General features: G+C 42.2%; 1 protein-coding gene across 5 annotated transcripts in view; it reads right to left on the minus strand.

The window, feature by feature from the left end:
• The window catches only part of arhgap32b (Rho GTPase activating protein 32b), a 120,444-nt gene that overhangs the window by 29,002 nt on the left and 72,662 nt on the right, over positions 1 to 18,780 (minus strand). For 4 of the 5 annotated variants that reach the window (XM_068721417.1, XM_068721416.1, XM_068721415.1 and 1 more), the window contains 6 exons: positions 10,170 to 10,256; positions 6,199 to 6,336; positions 5,002 to 5,094; positions 4,353 to 4,475; positions 2,996 to 3,073; positions 263 to 344 (listed from right to left, as the gene is read on the minus strand). In XM_068721417.1, the coding sequence (XP_068577518.1) occupies positions 263 to 344; positions 2,996 to 3,073; positions 4,353 to 4,475; positions 5,002 to 5,094; positions 6,199 to 6,336; positions 10,170 to 10,256 (601 nt within the window). Of the gene's footprint in view, positions 1 to 262; positions 345 to 2,995; positions 3,074 to 4,352; positions 4,476 to 5,001; positions 5,095 to 6,198; positions 6,337 to 10,169; positions 10,257 to 15,378; positions 15,385 to 18,780 lie in introns of those variants that run through there. The other variant, XM_068721419.1, reaches the window with a different exon arrangement.

Below are 18,780 nucleotides of genomic sequence, written 5' to 3' on the forward strand. Positions count from 1 at the left end.
AACACCTTGATGTTGAGCTATAAATCCACTGTAGAGCTCGTATTTTTTAAAACAAAATCAATTCCATGACACAGATCTGTCAGACTAGCAACAATATTTGCTGGGAAGATGTGACACACATACACACGCCCAAAGCCATGTCATCCATCACAGACCTCCCCACTTCCTGAAAATGCAGTCATATCAGTGAGACATCAACCGGCATGATAATAACTTCCCTCCAACACATATCCTGTGAGTGGTGTAAGAGGAGGAGGAATACCTGGTTTGGGCACCGTGTTGGTCATGGACTGCGGCACTTTATCATTTATGAGCTCCACACACTCGCTGGGAAAAAAGCCAACCTGGGGAGAGGACGGGAGTGAGACAGGCAGGGTGAGGTGGGAGGAAGCACAGTCACATCTAGTTCATACAATAAAGACAGAGAGAGAGAGACGACACAGTGTCCACACCGAGGTGTTGTTGTCATGTGATCGTGTGATTCTGTTGTTAGAAGAAGCACCGCGACAAAGACCTGATCAGGTGGTGCAGGAATATTCACATCATAGATTAGGTACATGTATCTGTGTACCTGCTGCTCTTAAACAAACACACAGCCTCTTCTGACTGACTACCTCCTAATGGACACAGGTGGTACTGCAGGCTTGTTTGTGTTGCTCAATTCGATCCCCAAATATGACATATATGAAGCAGTCTGGAGGACCACCCCCGGGAAATTCTGAGCATCAAACACTACATTTTTATGCATCAATCTATGGTGGGAATGTCTTCATTTATGTAAAGGAAAATACAAAATTCAGGCAGCAGTTGACAATTCAAATATAATGGAATATGATGCAGCTCTCAGGCATTCTGTATTGCTTTCAAATATTTACTCTCCAGTCGATCAAATTTCCTCATTTTATGTCATCCCTGCTGAGTAAACACATTACTTATTTACTTCCTCTTTTGCGTGGGGGAAGTAACCTCTTTCAATGAGCATGTGGCACCTGTTCAAGTCAATGTTAAATATAGTTCATATGTGTTTCAGAAAGATTTCTGCTACTGTTCAAAACATATCCCATATATTTGAGTTCTCTGAGAAGTCGTAATATTTTGAAAAAAAAAGTAATGTTACAAAACTAAAGTTGTAAATTAATTAGAATAAGTCATCCTGATGAAAAAATCTTCCTGTCCTATAATCTGCTGTGCTTTACTTTGTTGCTCTGCAGGTATGGTAGTATCACCTTCAGACTGTCTGGCTTATCGTCCACACAATCCTTAACTTCACCACCTCAGATGAAGTGCGGCATGCAGCCGCTTCTCCAGGCTTGTTCAGTGGGAAGTATCCTGAAGTAGAGGGACAGTCCCAAACAGAGCAAAGGTGTCTCTGCAGGTAATCGTGGGCTCACAGTCAACGTCTATCAGAAGAAAACAGCCTCTCTGTGTCTTGCCACCCTGCCAGTGAGCCCGACTGGCAGCACTACTTCTTATAGGCAGAGAACACACACACACACACACACACACACACACACACACACACACACACACACACACACACACACACACACACACACACACACACACACACACACACACACACACACACACACACACACACACACAGAGCGAGAGAGAGGGCAGTGTAGTGAGGGGGTGGCAGGTCAGAGGAGGGTCAGCCAGACTGAGCCTCGAAACCGCAGGGAGCTTTGCTGCTGCACTAGAAAGATTCTGATTGGAACTAATCCCTTCAGTAGAGCCGAAGACTGTTTGAATAATAATATTAATATAAATAAATAAATAAAGTGGATAACGTCCAAAGTGTTTTTAGCACGGAGTTCCTCTTCAGGTTTCCCTGGACACTGAGACCACTTGAGCTTCAGTTTACGGCCACATCCGTCCAAAATGTCATCGCCTCATCATTTTATCCTATTAGGTATTTGTGTGAAATTGTCGTAATTAGCGTAGGAATTATTAAGACCTCCAAATTAAAATAAAGTCCATCCTTGACTGAAGGTGGACGTTTTCTGCCAAAAGAAGTCAAAATTCCCTCCAGGCATTTCCTGAGATATCGCATTCATGAGAATGGTAGAGACGGATGGACCACTCGGAAACCTAACTCATTAAAAACGCAGGATCAGCTAACGGAAAAGTGTGTTGCAAGACAACAGAAGCATTATCTGGCCATCCACAATCATGCAAGCGCACATTCTTACTTTGTACCGTTAACTGCATCGATCATTCGATGGCAAAAGATAACGTGGTAACTTTCCAGAGATGGGAAATCCTGTCTGAGTATTACAAACTGATGTGCAGTGTTTTTCCGTCTGATAAGCCTTTAAACGCACTAGTGTGTTACTCGAGCTGGACTTCCTATATCGTATTTCATGTCTCACCGGTGCGTTAAACAACATCCCCCCACCAACACTAAAGTTTTTCTGTTTCAATGCCTACTTAGTAAATAGTTTTGTTCATATTTGTCTGAAAGTAGCCTATGCACACACACACATAACATGGTCATACTGTCTTGATCGTTTATCAAGGACCTCCATTTCAAAATAACTAATATATAATTTAACAGTTTGTTTTCTTATAGTCAAAAATTAGATTATGTGTGGTGTGTAGCATGAGGAGATGAAAACTACACGATTCTGGGAGCTGAAACTGGGAAGATTGTAACAAAAGTCGTAAACATCAAGAGTTCCAATGTGTAGTAGGATTGTAGTGAAGACTGCAAGAATATGAATCAGTCCGGCGTTACAGGCGGCGGCACACACCCTGTAATCTGCTGAAAAGCTTCACATGAAATAGGATTCACATCTCGCTTTGTCTTTTGACAAACTCAGGGAGTGTTTGAAATGGGCTTTTACAAAGCAACGTTCTCGCCTTGTCCTTGAAACACCTCGAGTACAAACCGAATTAGAAGCTTACAGCCAGAGAAACAGACAGAGAAAGATAAAACGGGTGTGTGTGTTTTTTGGCTCTCAGCATGCAAAGTGTTGTGTGAGCTGCGTACCTGGAAGCCATGCTTCCCTCTCCACCAGGTGGTGTCTTCTTTCGGGGGCATGTCAATCACCGACACAATGTCGCCAACCTGCCGAGGGAGGAAAAATAGAAGATGTGTCTCATTGTCTGTTTACCTCTTGTCCATTGAGGACATCAGTGATTGCTAAAATAAAAGCAATTATACACGATTGCAAGGGCATCATTTTGTTAAAGCTGCAATTGGTAACTTTAATAAATTTGCGCAAACTGTCACTATATCCTGATAGACGTACATGAGAAAATCAGGTGGCTCTGCCTCCTTTTAAAGCTCCTAATGGCATTGGCAAGATTCTTCCGTGGCCGAAGGAAAACAACCAATCAGAGCCGAGGAACGCAGCTGTCAATCAGTGGTCGCGAAGCTCATGAATTCCGATCAAAAGTTAACACAGAAACTTATTTCAGTGTATTGTTAAGCTGTAAATTGACAGTTTGCTCTCAACTAAGCACCGCCCACCAGCCGGAGAACATTTTCTCGTTTTATAGCTGAACAGCAACTAAAATATGTTTCTGAAAACAGTTGTGGTGAGAAATAGGAAATGCAGAAACATAATCATGATTCATATTTGATCAGAGCTGCCTAGTTTGACAGTTTGATCGAAGTTCAGCAGCTTCAAGAGCAGAGATCAGAGACTCTGATTGGTTGTTGTTCTTCAGGTGTGGTGGGATCTTGTGAACACCATTAGGAGCACTAAAAGGATGCAAAGCCACCTGATCCTTTCACAGACTGTCTCATGTATTACGGTCAGGATATAGAGACAGTTTGAGCAAATATGATAAAGTGTCATTTTTATTAAAGTAACCAGCTTTAATAACTGTTCCGAGCCCTTCATCCTGAGGTAATGTCTAGAAATGGAGCTAATTAGCTGCTGAGGTAGCTCACCGTGAACAGAACCAGGTTTATTACCAAGTGGCTTTTCATAGACAAGGACTTGGTCTTGGTGCAAAACAATAAACATGTTGGAGATAATTAAAAAATTAAAGCAAGTACTGCAAACAGTCAAGAAGCATAAATAAAATGAAAATAGAATAGAATATTAAAAAAAGAATAAACTATATATGGACAATTTATCTGTTTTAAAAATGAGCCAAACATATTCGAGAGTTTTAACATTTGCATTTGAAAGACAGCTTTATTGCTCCATCAGTTCTTTTTCTTTCTCTGCCTACAGACGAGCAAATATCTGCAAGGTATTCTAATGGAATCTCAGTATATCAGAGACACAGAGACTGAGTGAGTGTGAGTGTGAGTGTGAGTGTGAGTGTGTGTGTGTGTGTGTGTGTGTGTGTGTGTGTGTGTGTGTGTGTGTGTGTACTGTTGTTGCTGTCACCTCGAAGGACAGCTCGTCTGAGGCCTGGGCAATGTAGCGCTTGATGACGTGGGCAGCAGCAATAGCTGGCACGTTGATAGACGACTCTTCATGGACCAACAGATGATTTCCCTTATTGTCAACCTAGTACACAAACAGACAAGACTTACTCTATATTTCAATAGTGGCAGCCATTGGCTAACACATTACTATGAGAAAAGATACAGAAACATCTTCCCGTCAACTTTTCCTAACATCATCGATGACGTTTCGCTGACTGCAACATCTCATTGTAATTTTGCTGCATTACATAACTCTACAGTGTTTTCAGACAGCAGTGTAAAACACAGACATAAAGTTTTACAGCAGAGCGACATTTGCCTTTTTTTTTTATTTGATTGCAATTATCCATATGGCATGCAATAAGGCTTATTTGCATAGAAAGTGGCCAATTTTGAGCAAAATGTCTGATAACCTAACTTAAATACATGCAAATAAAACAGGAGCACTGAGACGCTGTTTGCTTGGTAGCACAGTTTGGGGTGCTTTTCACCCTTTATGGGTGCTTTAACAATTACATGGTTTCTTTTTTTTTTGTCCTTATTCGTGCAGGTTTAGTGAAATCCGCCCTTAGTGTGCTCCATGAAGACGGACGACAGTGCGGTCTCACCTCCATCCACGTGAGGGCAGGCCCACAGTTGATCTTGTTGTCGGCGATGGTTGAGAGCCGGGAGAGGTACGCCAGCAACATCTGGGAAACGGACTAACATGGCAGAAAACACACAGGCCAGTTAGAGTAATTTTATTTACATCAGATGGTACCGCTCACCACTGCAATTACCCACAACAAACTCACCGAATACTAAACTCAGCTGTTACAATGGGTGTTAATGAAAACAATTAAAAGCAATCAGCTCCTTGTGTTATGCGCTAGTAAACCACTTGAAATGACATTTGCAGCTATGACTTCAAATTACAAGGAGAACTTAGTTTTATTGTTTTTGCAGCCCGACATCTGCACATTTTTAGTTAACGATGACACGCAAGTTTGGGCTTCACTAGCTGAGCTCTTCTCGTCTGAACCTGCAGCTACGTCACTGTTCAATACTTGTGGCAAATAAAATCCAGGCAACATTAGATGGAACAGTGAATCCTGTAAACACAGCCACTAGTGAAAGTGTGATGGAGCACCGCAGGCAGCTTTGTAAAAGCTATTATTCTGAAAGCGCACGCACGCACGCACGCACGCACGCACGCACGCACGCACGCACGCACGCACGCACGCACGCACGCACGCACAAGCCCTCTGTGATGAACTGGTTTTACCAGTTTGGATTTGATACCTAACCTCTGCATTCCTTTTAGAGGCTCAATCTGACCATAAAGGTTTTCGTCCGGATCAGAATACATTTCACTGGCGGGCTGAAGAGGGAGTACCTGGCGACATTTCAAACTGAAGACAAAAGCCAAGTGGATGACATTGGATATCAAAGCACAGTGACAGGTTTCATCTAGATAACTGATACCGTGTTTGCTTGTTTTCTAAGTATATGGGCAGCAGAATACTACCATTTCAGGGCTGACTAAGCGCTGGATGGTTCAGGGAGAGCACAAACAAAGCTGTGTGAGATTTAATACGGCATATTATGTGTGACAAAATGGTCTTTTAATAAACCTTTACCTGTGGCCAGGATTTATTTCAAGATAAAATATGAAGAAAACAGGATCTAAATCCATTAATCCACAAATCTAAATCCACATTGGATTATTTTCTCTTGCAGCCCTGAATGCTTCAGTTTGCAGTTAAACATATGCCAAGTGTGTGTGTGTGTGTGTCTGTGTGTAGATGTGAGTTTTCTGCGCTGACCTCTGACTGGTCCGTCAGGCTGTCCAATCGGGGCAGCTCAGGCAGCTGTGAGAAGCGTCGGTCGTAGATGCAGAGGTGCAGGTGCTTGTCCAGAACACGGAAATCTTCATAGCTGCGCTTCACGATCCAACTACGGCCCTTCAGAACGACAGCAGACACACACGAGTGTAACCAGCAAGCAAACATACAGAGAACACGTTCATTCATTAAAGAGACAAATGTTTCCATGCAGCTGCTGCTAGGTAGAAGTTGAAAGTTCACCCACTAAATAATATGAAAATGAAATCACACAAATGAAAATGTATCATAAATCCATAGAATACAAAAGAAATAGGGCTGGGCAATGTATCGATATTATAGCAATTGAAATATTGTTACATGACATAAATGTTATTTCCTGGTTCTACAGTAATGTGATTTCCTGAATTTACCAGACTGCTCTAAATAAAATCTCACTGCGTAAATATTTTGTAAAAGCTCTAATAGTCAACCCAACTTTATCGTCGCAGTATCACTATTGAGGTATTTGGTAAGAAGTATAGTATTTACATTCACTCTATATCACCCAGCCCTAAATGGAAACATAAAGAATTGGACTGGCCCTTCAGAAGAAGTAATACACTGTATGACCCCATCAGGCAGCTTCACTTTGCTGCTAAGTGTTTCTCAACAGATTCATGTTTAATGAACACTTGTTCCTAACTTTCCGGCAGTAGTTGATTTCCATTCATTTCCTTACAATACGATAATTGACCAGCTGAATCTATGTGGATTGTTTTGAAGGCTCTTCTGGGTTGGTGGGTTCAGGTGCTGGAGGGAGCATCCAACATTTGAGTATCTTAGAGCAGCCTGCACAACAGCAACGCTGTAAATACAACCAGCTTTCAAATGTATAAGATCCTTCATACAACTGCTGTGTAGGCTCACAGTTTGTCCTTTGGCTCTGGTTTTACAACATTCTTTAGCTTAGAAGGAAGAAGTGGACTTATATAGCACGCGTATCGCATGGTTTGAAATTGATCTGCAGTATTGTGAAATGTATCCTTACATCACTGCAACTATGCGATTTGTAGTAAAAGGGATAAAACATGCAAACCACTGCTGTGCTCTTGTTCATAAAGCCCCGGTCCACGGCTCATATACAGAGCCCCATTGCCTCAACGGTCTCGTCAATGTTTAGTCTGCATAGTAGGAATTCCAGTGTGGAAGGTTAGGTTTTGTTTTGTGAAATTGGCATGTATTTTATGAGTACTACTTAAAGAAGGAAGAATAAAAATGATGAAATTAGAGTAATAACTGATTAAACTGAGAAAATAACATGTTATGATTCTAGTCACTGCATACATTTGTATCTGTCTAACAGAACCTCTAACAGACTGTTCCTCTGTAAGTCAGATTACTTGTGGTGTCCCCCCAGGGTTCATTCTCAGCACACTGTTGTTTTGAACTTGCATGCCTCCCTGAAGTGACGTGATACAAAAACCATGGTGTTCTCTTCAATTTCTAACAAGTGGCTAAATTAAACTTGTCTGGGTCATCACGCAGACTAGTCTACCTTTACAGCCTCGTTGTGTAAACTCAGCCTCATGCGACTGTTAGCTTTTTACATCTGTCGACTGCATTCACGCCTCAGAAATCATAAAAGTGGTGTTCTTTGGTGAAGATTATTTTGCTGAACATTACGTGCACGAATGATGAACCTGTATTTGCCTCAGAGTTTATTTTCTGCAATAATCCCCAAAGACAATGGTTTAAACCTATTGGCTTTTGTCAAGGGGACCAGTGTGAAGCTAACTTTCAGGTTGGCTTGAAATAAAACATCCCTGCAGCACTCTATAGGTCAGCGCTGTCTATGCAGCTCGTTTCTGCTGACTTCAAATTGCCAAACAAACAAAAAAGTCAAACTAATTGAAAAAGAATTCTACCAGCAAGTTCAACAACAAGCTGGGCTGCCTGTCAAAAAATGGCTGCTTGCTGTTCATTTTGTTTTGAGGAAAACATTAAGAATACTGTGCTGTTTCTTCAAATGAGGTCATTCCTGTCTCCTGGTGATTTACACAAAGGTATACATGGCCATACAAATAAAGTTGATATTATTAGCATTATAAAACAATTACCGTTTAACTTGCTACCTGCTGTCATATCATTATCAGGTGATAATCCTAACCCAAAGGCAGGCCTCTTGGGTTGTCTGTTTTGGTCAAAAACTTAACTTTGTGAATAACATTACAAGAACAGCCACCAACCTCTTCCAGTATAAAGACACGCCCACTAAACCGTTATCACCCAGCTCGGTTGGGACTCTTCCGTTTTCACTTTTTTGTTCTGGGATTGTCTCTTCTGGTTTTGTCCCCACAGACACTCTTCTTTTCAAGCCTTGAATACAATGGCAGTCTCTCAAAAAATATTAAAAAAATGGCAATCAAGTCTCTCATGGACTTGCATGCTTTGATACTGAAAATACATTTACAAACAAAGAACATCAACAGCTTACTGAGCCCTAATCGTAAAATGCAGTGATTAAATGCCAACAGTGCAAGGGCAAACCGATCAATCCACCACATTAAATGTAACTTTTCTTAAAAAATAATTCTAAGAGTTTGTCCATGGATTTTTTTGTCTCTTTCATCCAGTAAGACGGGGCTTCAAACCTCAAAACCCACTGAGAGAGACGAGCGGAGGAAAAAGTCCTTTGATTTGGCCTAGAAAGATGTGTCTGTACCCAGGCCAGGGCTTGTGCGACTGGGACTGCAGTGCACCACTCAGCCCACTCATCCTAGTGCTGTTTATAAAGCGCTGGCTGGTAGAGACGTGCTGGGAGGGCTCGGGGAACTCTTTATGCTGTCCTGCCCCACTTTCAGACGGTGCTTCTGGTCGTCCCCCCCCCTTCTTCTGGGTCTGTGGAACCAAACTCACTTTGCTGTGCTACTTTCACTGTTTTAACTCTTTGCCAGTCCCCCCCCTGTTCCAAATAGCACTAGTGTAGATTTAGCAGTTTTCCAATGGCTGTAAGAAGTCGGAATTTCCACGTAGACAGCCACATACTTGTGTGCAGTTGCCAAGGTCGTGCAAATGGAATACAATCTGTAGAGGGAAATGTATGAAACCAGAATCAAAAATGTCACCGGGGGCGGCCGGGGCAGAGCTTCTGAGCAGCTGGTGTGCATGTGTGTTCTACTTTAAGGCTCTGCACAATTTTGGGTTAATCAGATTTCTTGCAAAACTATATGATGTAATCATAAATAATGTGGCTGTTACTTTACTCTGACATCCCTCTCTAAAAAGGAATTCTAAAGACGACTTTTTAAGTCAACTTTTTTCTACGTTGACAAGTCCTCCAATGATACGAAACAAGCAATGCACAGCTAGTTGGGGGAAGAAGATCTCCATGTACACAGAATTGCCTTATTATGGGAACACTCCAAAAGGCCTCTGCCCACAATCGTTAGAAAATGATACTAAGTGGGTGCTTGCACCAAAAACTGTTGCAATGAATGATTGAGTTTTCCAATATTGAGGCATCCAAAAATCAAAAAAAGTCAGCCGAGGTAATACCCTAACATATGCAGAAACGTGTGTACAGTACGTTGTGAAATCTCAGGGTTTAAGATGTCGTCCTTCCCGTCAAACATTCTTCAGAATCTCTCACCCATCCGGGCATTCATCCACGGCTCTTTTCGATCCAGATCCAAAATTCCCACATAACTTGGATGTCTACGCATTTCAGAAATGTAATGGAATTTTTGCCAGCGCTCTCACACAGGGAGGACTGCTGGATATGCGACCGGGTTCTACAGAACCATCATTTGCGTTTTAAGAGAAAAGTTGAAGGCATGAATACATTTTTACAAACATGAAGTGGAGTCTGTGTAGGAGTTTGTATCTAAGTGTATGCGTGCTGTGGGAGGTTAGCGTATGTACAGCATCTGTACTTCTGCATGACTGCACCATCACACCCAGTGGCGTCTTACCTGGCAGTATATGTGCACTAAGTACACCAGCTCCTTCGACTCATAGCCGTTCCGCGTTACTTCACACTGTTCATCCCCGAGGGACAGCTGAAAAGACAGAGACAAAGAGACCTTTGGTTATTCCTGAATAAGAAGTAGAATCAGATAGAGGTGGCGATTGAGAAACCCGACTTCAACATCTTCACAAACCCTTTGACGGGTCCATTATTACGAACTCACAGCAGAAATCTTCCATTTAAATTCTATGCCAGGTCAAGTTGGCAGGGAAATGCAGGAGAATATTATTTTCATTTCATTTAATGACACAGCCATGACTGTTCCAGTCATAAGTGTAACATGCTGTAGCTTTAATGAAGTGCTGGACCAAGATTTAAAATAAACATGAGCTCCTGTCAAACAGTGGAGGAGAAGTCTTTTATTAACTGTGAAGCTACTTTCAAGGCAATATTAGGTTTCAGTATTGCCTTTTACTTCAGGTGTCCAAGATATTATTACTCAGAGGAAACACACATTTCATTTTCTGACATCACTTTCCAGCCCATACAGACAAGGCGAGGATGAGGCAGGCAGCTTGTAATCACAGTTCTGACCTACACTGCATGAAAAAAGGGCGAGCAAAACAAAATAATACCCTTATTCCACCAAAATTATATGCAGGGTTTTGTAAACATGGGAAAACCCGCAAAAAATAGGCCATTTTGGTTACTTCTTTTTTTATATCCGTTACTTATTCAGTCTCTCTTTCTAACTCTCAAACCAGAGCTGGTGATTGTTTGAACAGTGGAAAGACGAACAAAGAAGGTTTAGATGAGTTTTGTTTTATTTCTATGAAGTTTGTATTGAGTGTGTTTCCATGATCAGCGAGGTAAAATGTGTTCTGACTGGAGGTGGGATATCAAACGTAGGTTTACAGATTATAATAATTGTCCCAATCACTGTTGATTTTATTAATTGTATTCACTTCAACGCACATTGCATCACGACGGAAATGAGCGTGTCCACACGGGTGTCATGTCTCCATCACTGACTACTGAAGAGTCATTTGTCCCGGTAATGAATGCTGATTGTCACCTTTCCCACTGAAGACAAAAGCCAGATGTTTGTGGGTGTTAGTCTTGCCCAGTGGGAAAGGGGCTTAAGTCAAAGAAAAGGGGGACACATTCAAACATGGCACCAGGAAGCATCTGAAAAGAATTGTATAAGATGTTAATACTGATGAGTTCCAATTGGAACAGTGCTGACTGCCCACATATGTGAAATATAGATGAGGAAACAAGCATGACGCTGGGAGTGTTGGCACAGCCATCTGCTTAGTACAGAGCACTAAACAGAAATATGGACAGCTGTGTTAAGGAAGAGGCTGCTGTCTACTTTGACATCTCAGTTAGGTTGCCCTACTAAGAAAAAAAAAAAAAGACTTGGAATTAGCAACTGCATTTTTCTTTGTTTATTATCATTATCATCAATTATATACAAAACCAAAATCATATATCACTGCCACATAAAACTACCCCTGGACAAAATTAGAAAAAACAAAGCACACCCAAAGCTAAGAATGAAGCAAAAATCCACATTACGTAAATTATAATGTACTAGGATCATAATTCATTAAAGGTGCAAGATCCGAGATTGGAAGCATTTTGATTGCCTCTCAACATGTCGACGGCGAGCCAGCGGCTCACAGCTGACTGTGCTAACAGCGCAAACAACGGCAACAGTACTGACCACGTTTGATCTGAATTTAACCGGAGGGCGGGCTCATAGCTTCCACAACAATGACGCCGGTCGGTACAGCATTATCGCTATAGCACGCTCACATGCACTAGAAGGCACGCGCAGTCGGCCCGGCTATGTCATCAAAGCAAGATGCTTGGATAACAACAGAGGGAGAGTGACTTCATTCTCTGCTCAGGTAGACATTACGCCACTATATTTTTACATAGATAATAGTTGTTTGATGCTATATTAATGCTCAGGATATTGTATAGAGAATCTTTATACGGTGTACAGAGTTGGGGCGTAGGCTACTAGTTACATTACATTTCCAGTTATGCCCGTCGCTCCATTCTGTTGACCTCCTATTGCAGGCACGGCCCTTCTTTTAATTTACAGATACTGATGTTTAAGATTAAATTGGCGCCATTTCGAGCCATTGATGTCAGTCCCATAGTGAGCTGCACTCAACTACCAAAATGGCGGTGTTTGTCCTGATATGTGAAGTTATGATATCCAAAATGTTCTGGTTTGTAAAACAAGGTAGATGCTCGAAGCACAGCTGTACAAGATCGTAAATGTTCAGGTAATAGGTCATTAGGTTCCTGCAGAAGAACGTCCTTTGGCAGAGTTCTATCTATTGAGCCTATGACACCAGAGGACATTATGAAGATATGATCACAGAGCCAGATGAGGTCTTTGCACATATGCAAGTAGTTCCAGGGTGCCGGGAGTCTCCTTCAGAAACAATGGTAACATTGTTCGATGCCACTGAACCTTGGCCTGGCAGTCCCTGCTGTTGACGATTGGCTTTCTCAAGCGTCTGTCTCTGCTTGTGTTGCTCTCAGTGCTCCTTAGGTTTGTAAAGAATTGGTACATCTCACCTCTCTCTCACAGCTGCATAGATAACATTTTTTCTATTCTCTTTCAGCTTTTTAGGTTATATCTCAATTTGTTCAGATAAGAGAAACGGTTTCTGCTTTCACAACAGCAAGCATAAAAACGCGGGTATTTATGTGCTCCCAAGGTCCACTGAACAGATATTGTCTAAGTAATGTCATGGTGCCAGTGAGGGTGTTTGTTTTCCGTTAAAGAGCGCTTGATTTAAAGACGGTTGTTAGTGGAGGAGCAGCCTTCACGGAACAACAATGCCCATTTCTGTGGCTGCGTGTCTTTTCAGAGACACAAACTAGTATGACAGCAAATGACCTAATTACCCCACTGTTGTTGTTCAGTATCAGCGCCGAGCAACCCAGAAACGTTTTGCACTTGGTGCACAAGCAAAAGACATTCTCTTCACAGAGCAGCAACAGCAACAAGAACAAACTTTAGAAGTGAGCCCATAGAGGCAGACATTTAAGACTTTCAGGGTTTGGACCTATATTGTCGGGAAAAGGACAGCAGCCCAAACACCAACTGGGACTGAGGAGACAAGTGGAATAGTTTTGACTGTTACAACAAACTAAAACTTAAAACATACAAAGCATTGCTGTTTTAATACAGAATGAAGCAAACCTCATAGGGCCTGGAGGGCAGGCCAAGAGCAGCATGTTCATTATCTGGAATGTTTTTATGATGATGATAGTAGATGAAGGTCAGCACGTCTCCAGTTTGGAGACAGGAGTACCAGCACTGGAGTAAAGCAACGTACTGCTGTAGATGTGGGCAGCAAAACGTATTTTAGCAACCAAAAAAAAAAAAAAAAAAAATGTATATCTGTTAATGTGCACGCTATATATATATATATATATATATATATATATATATATATATATATATATATATATATATATAGAATAAGGAGCTGAAGTCATTGTATCCATCTATGCTCTCTTCAAAACCAATGGTCTCCTTTGACAAAAACTGTCATTTTACATTGCATAACAATCAAAGTTTGTTTGTGATGATATGTGACTTTGGTGTTTTGCGGGGCAAGTTTGGATTGGATATTACAAATATAGCATACACTTAAACTGGTATAGATTTTTGTATGTGTCTAAAATACGTCCATAGCAGTACATTGCTTTGCTTGTATATTGGTACTCCTGTCTGTTTCTACAAACGGTCTACTGTAGGTAATACACTGACTATGGATAGGTACAACCACACTTCAAAACATCCAAACTATCCCTTTAATACTAACAAAGCAATTATATGGTTTCACTGTATGAAAGAGAGTGAAATGTACAGCAAAACCCAGATGCTTAAAAGCTATGCTAAGGTATAAACAACGAGGTTGTTAAGTGTTAGCATCAGAAAAACTGTGGTATGAATCAAAGTCAGGGCCTTTGAGTTGGGAGCAGTATTTGAGCCATATTTAATCCGTAGGCTCTGAGGCCCGACACAACTCCCAGAGAGCAACAAATATCTAACGATATGTGCACATAATGAATTTCCCAGACAAACACTCTTTTAGCTACTGTAGAATCCATTCCCTCAGCACTTCCACACACTGGACTCCACAATTAGCCTTCAACACAGCCACCAGAGGGTGACAGGACTTTTGTTTTTACAAAGTTCACGACAGGGCCTTTAAATTGATTCATTGTTTTACCCGAGTCTACTACTGATAAAGTATAGGTATGACCAGAGTACAGCTCCACTCTTGTCATATTGTGACAATAAGATGTTTAGACACCTTCTCAAGTCCTAAACTGTCTACTGTACATCAGCTGACAGAGCCTTGAGAAGTTAAAGACGGCATTTACCAAATAAGCAAAGCGAGTTAGTGAGGAAGCATACAGTAATCTTCTCCCAGCTGTATAACAAATATCTTAAAAAGAGTGCGGACACTAAATACAAAGACTAATGTCTGCTCTAAATGAGAGCTTCACCATTTTAGCGAGTGCTTCTGCTTTTGGCCAGAAGTTTATCCAAATTATGACTTGTAGTGAGATCCAGTGCCAGATCCCGTGCACCCGAACAGACAGGTTGTCCACCATTCTAGGCCTGCTTTCTGCAATGCATGCGGCCCACCACGTTATGATTTGATTTAGATCCAACCTGCACTAGCACACATTGTCCCTATGGCCACAGCTACAGCAAAGGAGGGGGTTACTACAGACTGAAGAATGAGCTTCTCCGCATGTACCGGGTTCATGTTCAAACTTTACACTACAGCATTTTAACAATGGGAATACAATACAAATACCCCAACAAAGATCACTGTGACAACTATTACTTTCTCCATGTCCTCAAGCTGTATCAGGTTATATTGGAAAAACTACACATACATTGTGTGGTCTGCAATTTCTTCTTGTTTATACTGTAAAAGCAAGAGAAACTCCATCCATGGAGACACTACAACAAAGGTTCCTGCAGAAAGAAAAAGCTAAATCCCAACAAGTCATATTTTGGACACAAGCAAGTCCTGCAGGCACACAAGGACAAAGGGGAAGCATTGCTCTGACAATTGCAGAGCAGCAGCAGAAAAGAAAAATGACAGAAAAGAACCAAAGGGTACAGTCAAAAAGACAGAAAGACACTTTGTACTCACAGCAGTTCAAATCTGGGTTTTCACTCCTCCTTTCAGTCCCTACACACTTTCCTTTCCCTTCATGCCGTGGGGTGTCAAGTCTGCCCCTCGTTAATACTCCGACACCTGTCCCCAGTCAATTCCTCTGTGCAAGTGTGTGAGAGAATGCACATCCCGTTCCTGCAGAGTCCTGCTCCTCTCAGCAAGACGTAAATGTCAGCTCTCCACTTTCTTTCACTTACAGGGTAAGCTCTCCCAGTGTGGGACACAGAGACAGAGCAGTGCTGGTGATGGTGGATGAGAGGAGGTGATTATTTGGTGGATTCCTTTACCGGGCCGCTTTCATCTCCTCCATTTTGCCCCCTCTCCCATCATCCTCGTCTTCTTTCTCTTGTTTACTTCCTTTCTCTGATGGCTCAGCACTCAGCAGAACTTTAACACCCAATTATATTAGCAGCAGGAAACAACAGAGGGAACTACCAAATCCCCCCACAAAACAAAAAGGAAAAAAGCTGTTTTCTTTCTTTCTTTCTTTTCTGTCTTGTCCTTCTGCCGGCCTCACGATCTGCTCTCTGTCCCTCCGCCACATGCTATTCTCTCCCTGCTCCCTCCTCTCCCCCTGCCTGACATGCTGGCTCACCCCTCCCCCTTCTCCCCCCACTCTCCCCCCTCTCCGGTTGGTACGTTCCCAGGACAAAGAGCAGGGATGGAGGGAGCAAAAGAAGCAGAGGAGAGGGAGAGAGGGCAGGAGGTAACGGGGAGAGAGGACATGTGCAGTCCTCTCTCTGCTGTCCTTTTGCACAGTGGCGTTTTGAAATCAGCAGTTCTTGCAAATTATTGGTCAAAGGACATCAATGCATTTCACCTCAAAGCACATTCAATTAAGTGTGTCAATAAATGATGCTTTGCAAATGCAGCAAAAAAATAAATAAATAAGGGAAGCTGTTTCAACTCGGGGCAACCAAAATACTCACACCACAATAAATAACCACGGAGTGTGGTAGATCGCAGTCTACCAAAGTAGAAATAGAGTCACCAAAAATACAACCCTAACCTCCCCTCTGTTCTACGACTTGCTCTCAGATTGCAGCCAAATACCTCAAACAAACAAAAAAAGGAAAGAAAAGTGGAGGTTTCATCAGCTGTGATGACTTCACATGTGCCACTCGCACATGAGATGGATTAAAAAGTCCTACTGCTGGAGAGGAGAACGAAAATCCAAGCAAACAGCCAGCCTCGGTAAGGAGGATGTGTGGGAGCCAAGAGAGGCCACAAGGATACGGGGCGGCATGGAACCTCCCTCTGTGTGTGTGTGTGTGTGTGTGTGTGTGTGTGTGTGTGTGTGTGCGCAAGAAAAAGAGATCTAACACCAAACAAAGGAAAGATCAAAACTTCAGGCTTAAACTCATTTACTTACTTTTACTGCTGCAACCTTCATTCCTAAAGTGACTCAGATCAAAACTTCAAAAAAGGTTCCTCTAACAACACCTGCTCCCAAACATTTACAGCCAAAGTGTGGCAATCACACAGTCACTGCCGAGTTAAAATAGTCCCACTGTTCTGTGCTCAAGGTGAGCTGTTGCTCGGTTGGCCTGGATGTCTGGCCGGAGCATCAGATCGGCCTCTACTACAAGTCTGCCTGATGAATATCAAATGATAATCCAATGATGACCCAGTTTATTCAGCTCTCCGCTCTGCGATGCCAGTGACAGGCTGGACTGGTTTATCACACATCACATGTGGGGAGGTCAGACGTTTTCCAGGAAATGTAGCGTCCAATGCAAAAAGCTAAAACCTTCATCAGATGATATTGTTTTATTATAAAAAATGAAGATTAGCCAGGAGAGATCATTGACTTTCAGTGCATTGAGGACGTCAATGGGATCTTTGAAATGTATTGCGTTAGACACGGCAGCCATTAGCAACCCACAAGTAAGTACTTGACATGGGGGGAGTCTAAAGTTTGAAAAAAAAGTTGTGGTTGTAAGCCTCCAATCATGTTGCAGTTTACATCCATGTCCGTTCAAAATGTCGTCATTTTAATCCTATTAAACATTTGTTTGAAATCGTCATAATTAGCATATGAATTATTTAGTTACGGCCAAAAATGTGTTTTGTGTGGTTACCTTTGACCACCAAATTCTGATCAGTTCATCCTTGAAGAAAGACCATCCAGCTGTTCCTGAGATACCTCGCTCACGAGAACGGGACGGACAGACGGACGGATGTATGAAAACATAAGGCCTCCTGCCACAGAGGCGTGAAAACTACGAGTCTACAATCATGCACTGCCTCACTTAGGCACAGCAGTGGTTTGAGTGAATGTGAACAACAGTATGCTAACATGCTCATAGTTCCAATACTAATATGCTAATGATAAGCACGTATGTTTACCATGCTCCCTACCTTGACCAGTTTGGCCTGTTTAATCGTTTATTAATCAGCACTAAACACAAAGGCACAACATAGGCTGAATATCATTAGTTTAGTAGATCTTTTAGTCAGAAACAAAGTGGTGGACCATCATACCTTGATTAGCCTCTGCTAGCGTGGCTCATAAAAATAACTACTAGACCAGCAGAACCGCTTGAGGAACTACGAGAGGTTCTTCAATTTTCAGTGCAGAGACTATTCATCAGCAAACAATGATGCATTTTTTATATTTCAAATTGTAATATATGATTCTTTCATTAAGTAGGACTTTCCTACAAAACAATGTATAGACTCCTCTCATTTATGACCCACTAGAGGTGGGTGGTGCATCTGCCTGGATTTTCTCTTTTCTGTTCATTTCGCTGTGTTCGGAATGTTTCTGGGCATCAACCTCTATAAAAACAAAGCGACCAGCTGCCAGATTGTAAGTACGCATGCAAGACGATTCTACGGAAAGGGCATACACAGCACCGGAAAAAATGCAAGCGGACAAAGCGCCAAGCGGACAAAGCTTGTTCCAAAACGAGAAGGAATCCGGGTTGTCTTTCACCCGCTGGCGAGCTCCCTAACCCACGCAGCCAAACAAATCCTACTCATTCCTCCTTTAAGAAGACTTCTAAACAGCGGCAGTGCCCACGGCGTTCCTTTGTGCTCTCATTTCCCGTGAGTCTCCCCCATCCTCTGCTGCTGCTGTGACATAAGAGAGCTGGCCAGGCCAAAGAACCAGAGCCACGAGAACTTTTCAAACCAAAGGCCAGCCAGCAAACAGCTTTCTGACATTGTGCAACTTCTTCAGGGCTGGTGGATGAGACGACACCACCATCGCTTGCCTCTGTATCACGGCAAAATGCTATTCCTCTTCCTCTATTCCTTCTTTAATTGTGATGTAAATTCTGTGCACGTCTTTCTAATCTAACCTATGACGGACAAACAGATCTCGATCCGTTAGTACGACAAAAGAGCGACATCATCCTAGGTGAAAGATGATTA

The sequence above is a fragment of the Cebidichthys violaceus genome, unplaced genomic scaffold (assembly GCF_023349555.1).
Source record: "Cebidichthys violaceus isolate CVI_PGR_0920_01 unplaced genomic scaffold, fCebVio1.0.p SCAF_27, whole genome shotgun sequence".
Taxonomy (NCBI): domain Eukaryota; kingdom Metazoa; phylum Chordata; class Actinopteri; order Perciformes; family Stichaeidae; genus Cebidichthys; species Cebidichthys violaceus.